Source organism: Orycteropus afer, unplaced genomic scaffold (assembly GCF_000298275.1).
Source record: "Orycteropus afer afer isolate SDZICR_OR568_19922 unplaced genomic scaffold, OryAfe1.0 scaffold00610, whole genome shotgun sequence".
Lineage (NCBI taxonomy): Eukaryota > Metazoa > Chordata > Mammalia > Tubulidentata > Orycteropodidae > Orycteropus > Orycteropus afer.
In genome coordinates, this window is record NW_006922197.1 from 284,689 (window position 1) to 290,688 (window position 6,000).

At 47.7% G+C, this 6,000-nt stretch overlaps 1 protein-coding gene across 1 annotated transcript in view; it reads left to right on the forward strand.

Annotated features, from left to right (window-relative positions):
• LOC103210419 (zinc finger protein 28 homolog) overlaps positions 1-6,000 on the forward strand; it is a 35,230-nt gene that overhangs the window by 1,387 nt on the left and 27,843 nt on the right. The window contains exons 3-4 of the mRNA XM_042783034.1: positions 4,818-4,944; positions 5,050-5,108. Of these exons, the coding sequence (XP_042638968.1) occupies positions 4,818-4,944; positions 5,050-5,108 (186 nt within the window). The remainder of the gene's footprint in view (positions 1-4,817; positions 4,945-5,049; positions 5,109-6,000) is intronic.

Here is a 6,000-nt window from a genome sequence, read left to right on the forward strand (position 1 = left end):
GTGAAGAAATCGTGGAGCCTGTCCCTTCACCACTTTTCTCAGTGGCACTCTGATAGAACAGCAATGTCCTCATTGGGGGAAACTTGGCAGCCGTTTGACACTGTACCTGGTGTGGTGTCCACTTAATGCCAAACAAACCAACAAGTCCAAACAAACAAAACAACCCAAGCCCCTTGCTGCCGAGTTGACTCCATCACACGGCAGCCCCACATGTTACAGACTAGAACTGCGCTCCATAGGGGCTCCTTGGCCGTCATCCTCATGGAAGCCGATCACCAGGCGTTTCTTCCGTGGTCCCCTGGGTGGTTCAAACCTCCAACCTTGTACTTAATAGTTGAGCACAAACTGTTTGTGCCCCCCAGGTGCTCACTTAAAATGCCAGTCCCCAGAAACACAAATGCAAGCTCTCAAGGAGCTTGCAGCATGTTGGTGGAAAGTCAGGGAAGCAAAGAGGTGTCCGGAGTGCCATAGCTGTTGGGGCGGAGGTCTGGCCCAGATGTGCTGGGAGGGGACTGGGAGTAACCCCTGGCTTCCAGCTGGCTTGGGAGAGGGGTTCGGAGTGCTTCATGGGGAGATGATTTGGGGGCAGCATCTTGAAGGAAGAAGGGATGACTGGAAAACGTAATAGGGTGGGCAGCATTTTAGAGGAGACCAGACATGAAAGGCTTGCTTTCTCCTGCCTGCTTGTGTGGCTTTCCAAAAATGTTAATGAATGGTTTTGCTGGTTTCCATCAGCTGTGTAGCAGAAATGTAGGATTGCCATTGTTGTTATGCACTGGTGAATGGATCCCGATTTGTAGGGACCCTCTGTGACAGAGCAGAACTTCCCCAGAGGGTCTTCTCAGCTGTAAGCTTTATGGGTGCAGATCTTTCTCCCTCAGAGTCATTGGGTGGGACCTCTCATTTAGCACCCAAATGCTTTTGTGTCACACACACACACAAAAAAAAACAACTCACTGCCATCAAGTCAGTTCGACTCAGAGCGACCCCTTTTTGGTTTCTGAGGTGGTATCTCTACAGAAGTAGATTGCCCAGTCTTCCTTCTGAGGAGTGGTTGGTGGGTTTGAACCACCACCAGGGCTCCTTAAATGGACGATAGCCATCTCATAAATATGTGGACCAGCATCCAGTTGTTCCACCCAAACAGCTGCTTAGAAGGTTACCAGCAAGGTCCACGTTACCTCAAAATCAAAAACCAAGCTCATGCCATCCAGTTGATGCCAACTCATAGCGACCCCCATTGGGTTTCTAAGGCTGTCAGTCTTTATGGAAGCAGACGGCCTCATCTTCCTTCTGCAGAGTAGCTGGTGGGTTCTAACCACCAGCCTTTTTGGTTAGCAGCCAGATGCCTTACCCTCTACAGCGCCAGAGCCCCTTACATCACCTAAGGGAGTGGTCAGGTCTTGCTCCTCGTCTTTGTGACTGTCACTGGATTTGCAGTGGCTCGCAGGTAAACAAACATTTTCTGTAAAAGGCATGTAGTAAATACTTTAGGCTTTGTTGGTCCTGTAGCCCCCATTGCAGCGGCTCGACTCTGCTGTTGTAATTGAAAGCAGCCATGGTGTCGGTAGCCACCAAGTTGGCTCTGACTGCTGGCAACTTTGAGGACAACAGGAAAGAACCCTTTGCTGGGATACCTTAGTGATCACTGGTTTGTCAGCCCACCTCAGGGACGGTCTCTTGTTCTCACTGACCCTCTACGTGACCAAACACCATGTCTTTTCTAGCAGTTGCTCTCTCCAGAAAGTACACACCCACTGCAGTGGAGTCAGTTCTAACTCACAGCATCCCTAGAGGACAGAGTGGAACTGCCCCCCTAGGGTTTCCAAGTCGGGCACTTGTTACAGGCAAATGACTGTCTCATCTTTCTTTCACGGAGCAGCAGCTGGTAGGTTTGAACCACTGACCTTTTGGTTGGCAGCCAAATGCTTTAACCATTGTGCCATTATTGCTCCTTTAACCACAGGCAGAGGTTAGGATTTACGATGCAAATCGCACAATACTGAGAATCGTAGCCGAGCCAATTGGACACATATTTTGGGGGAGACATAATACGATCCATGACATGTTGTTAGGTGCCATTGCGTCAGTTCTGACTCACGGTGACCCCCCTCTGTCAAGAGACTGAAACACTGCCCGGCCCTGCACCACCCTCCCAATTGTTGCTGTGCTTGAGCCCATCATTGCAGCCACTGTGTTAATCTGTCTTGTTGAGGGTCTTCCCCTTTTTCGCAGACCCTCTGCTTTGCCAAGCATGATGTCCTTATCCAGGGATTGATCTCTTCTGACAGCATGGCCAAGATATGTGAGACAAAGTCTGGCCGTTCTTGCTTCTAAGGAGCATTCCCGCCGCACTTCTTCCAGGACAGAAAGCAAAGATTATTACCAGGGCTGAGAGGAAGGGGGAAGGGGAGTCCATGTTGATGGCGGTGGGATATGGTGGAAGAGGATACTGATAGGGGTGACACAACATGGGAAACCTCATCAGTGTCACTGGATGTAAATGTGAAAGTTGTGGGGACCAGTGTCTTGCTGTATATGTTTATATCACATTAGAAAAATGTGTTTCTTTCTTCTTTTTTTAATTTTAAAGCCCTTAAGGAGCCCTAGTGGTGATGTGGTTAAGGCACTTGGCTGCTAACCAAAAGATAAGTGATTCAAACGCACTAATCGCTCTGTGGAATAAGATGAGGCTGTCTGCTTCCATAAAGATTTACTGTCTTAGAAACCCATTGGAGGTCACTATGAGTTGAAATCGACTCAGTGGCAATGAGTTTGGCTTTTTTCATAAGGAGCCCTCTTGGCACAATGCTTAGGCATTCAGCTGCTAGCTGAAAGGGTGGTTCTAACACACCCTGCAGCTCCCCAGGAGAAAGACGTGGCAGTTTGCTTCTGTAATGATCCCAGCCCAGGAAAGCCTTTGGGGCAGTCTGATACACAAGGGGTCTCGAGGAGTAAGAGTCAACTCCATAGCAGCTGGTTACGGGAGCAAAAACGTTTATTCACTGTTTTCTTTAGAATTACATTTAACAAGATTGTCAAATGAGAAAAAGAAAGAAAAGTATTTTAAAAATACACTAAACATATCAGATGTGTGTGCTAAAATCATAAAACAAGCAACAGAAGCTCTGCCAGCAGCCACACAGCACACACGTGGTGTCACTCACCTCTAAGTCAGGACAGGCAGACGTCAGAGATAATGCATGTTTGGTTCCAGACCGCTGCAGTAAAGCAAACACCACAATACAGAGGGTCAAATGTATTTTGGGTTCCCAGTGCATAAAGAAGTTGACACTATACTATAGTCTATTGAGTGCAACAGCACGAGGACAAAGTTTGAAATATTGTGCAAGTTACCAAAGTGTGACACAGAGACACAAGTGAGCATGTGCTGTTGGGAAAATGGTACCAATCAGCTTGTTCAACACAAGGCTACCATAAACCTTCACTTTGTTAAAAATACAGTATCTGCAAAGTGCAGTAAATCAAAGCACGGTCAGCTGAGGTGATCCTGTAAGTGCTGGTCCTGCAGTGAACACAGCTCCTCCTTGTGCTCATGATTGCCTGGGATGCCCTGCTTCCTTCACACGACACCTTGGTTCTTTTATTTTTTTTTTAAACGTACATATCAATACATGCCATACATCATCGTACATCATCAGTCATTTCTACATGTACAGTTTATTGTTGTTGTTATGTGCCATCGAGTTGGACCCGACTCATAGCAACCCCTCCTTGGGTATCCGAGGCAGTATCACTACGGAAGTAGATTGCCCCATCTTCCTTCCTAGGAGTGGCTGCTGGGTTTGAACCGCCAGCCTTCTGGTTAGCAGTCAAGTGCCTTAGGCACTATGCTACCAGAGCTCCCTCATGTACAGTTTAGCAACACGGATTTCATTCTTTTCTTGAAAATTTTATTTATTTTGCTGAGAATGTACACATGAAAACATACCACAATTCCAGTTTCTGCACGAACCATTTAATGACATTGATCACAATCTTTGAGTTGTACAACCATTTTCATTCTCCTTTTCTGAATTGTTCCTCCTCAGCTAACATAAATTCACTCAGTTGATATCAGATCAATAATTCTTGAAAGAGCCAACATCCATGGCAGACCTGCTTTACTAGTTAAGCTTAACTATCATTTGGTTGTAAGAAGAGTTCAGGGGATATTTTTGGTTTAAGGTTGCCAGCTTATCTCAAGGCAGTAGTTTCAGGGGTTCATCCAACTTTCATGGTTCTAGGAAGTCTGTGGTTCATGAGATTTCAAATAATGTTCTGCATTTCCCCCCTTTTGATCAGGACTCTTCTATAGAATCTTTGATCAAAATGTTCAGTAATGAGATTACATTTGTCATGTTACACAATCATTCTTGCTATCCTTTTCCAAATCACTCCACCATCATTAATATAAACTCACTGTCCCTTAAGCAAAACCTCCCTCCTTCCCACTGATGGTGAAACCAGCAAGATCCATTGTCTGTTGAGTCAATTGTCATAGCGACCCTGTAGGACAGACTAGAATTGCCCCATGGGGTTTCCTAGGCTGTAGTCTTTACAGGAGCAAATAGCCAGATCTTTCTCCTAAGGCACTTTTGGCAGATTCAAACCACCAACCTTCTGGTAAACTGCTGAGTGTGTTAACTGTGCCACCCAGGGACTCCATAACGAGGCCAGCTGTCCATTAATTAACTGGCTCTCCAAATGACACAGTTTTATTCCTTGTGCATGTTGTTTCTTTTCCAACATGAAGACCCTGAGCCATGTCGGGGCGGGAGCAATGGTTGAGCAAGAATGTGTGTCTGTCATTTTAGGGCTTAGTGACCTTTGGGGACGTGGCTGTGAACTTTTCCCAGGAGGAGTGGGAATGGCTGAACCTCACTCAAAGGAGCCTGTACCGGAACGTGATGTTGGAGAACTACAGGAGCCTAGTCTCCCTGGGTAAGGGAGCTGTCTGTCCACAGCTCACCTGCCTTCCCTGGGTGAGGGGGCTGTCTGCCCACAGCTCACGTGGTCTCCCTGGGTGAGGGGGCTGTCTGCCCATAGCTCACCTGGCCTCCCTGGGTGAGAGGGCTCTCCGCCTACAGCTCACCTGGCCTGTCTGGGTGAGGGGGTCTCTGCCTAGCCTCCACCACTCCATAGCTCACATGGCCTCCCTGGGTAAAGGGGCTCTCTGCCCATCCCCCACCTCTGCAGAGCTCAGAAGCCCTTCCTCCTTCTCGCTGCACTGCCCCTAGTCCATCAAGCAAAGGGGTTGCATCTCAAGTCTGGATAAACCCACTGTGTTACCACGTCCTATTTCCTTTTTCAAGTTTCTGACTATATGAATGATAGGCAACACAAGGCTAACGTTAGAAATAATCAGAACTCAGTGAAATTTGAACATGAAGTTTTTTCTGAGCAGTTACTTTATATGCATATAAACCCACTGCCATTAAGTCCCAACTTACTGGGACCATCATGCACAGTCACTGTGGATCCAGTCAGTGACTACGCATGACTAGATCAGCCCCCCCCCCACCTTTCAGAAGTTGGTTGGGCAGGTGGGGAGCTTGTGGAGCCCCTACTTACCTGGTTATTTTAGAAAACAAACCAAAAAACCAAACCCACTGCTGTAGAGTCGATTCTGATCACAACAGCCCTGAAGGACATAGGGGAACGACTCCCATGGGGTCTCCAAGACTGTCATCTTTATGGAAGCAGACTGCCTCATCTTTCTCCTGTGGAGTGGCTGGTGGGTTTTGAACCACTGACCTGTGGGTTAGCAGCTGATCCCTTAACCACTATGCCACCAAGGATCCTTTGGAAAACAAAGGGCACCTGAATTGCTCAGCTGTTTTTGGAAACCAGAGTCAAGGCCAAATCAAGTTCTCTGCCCCACACTGACACACGCGTGGGATGGCCGTGGGTCAGAGGCCACTTGACTCTGCCCACGCTGACACACACGTGGGATGGCCGTGCGTCAGAGGCCACTTGACTCTGCCCACGCTGACACAC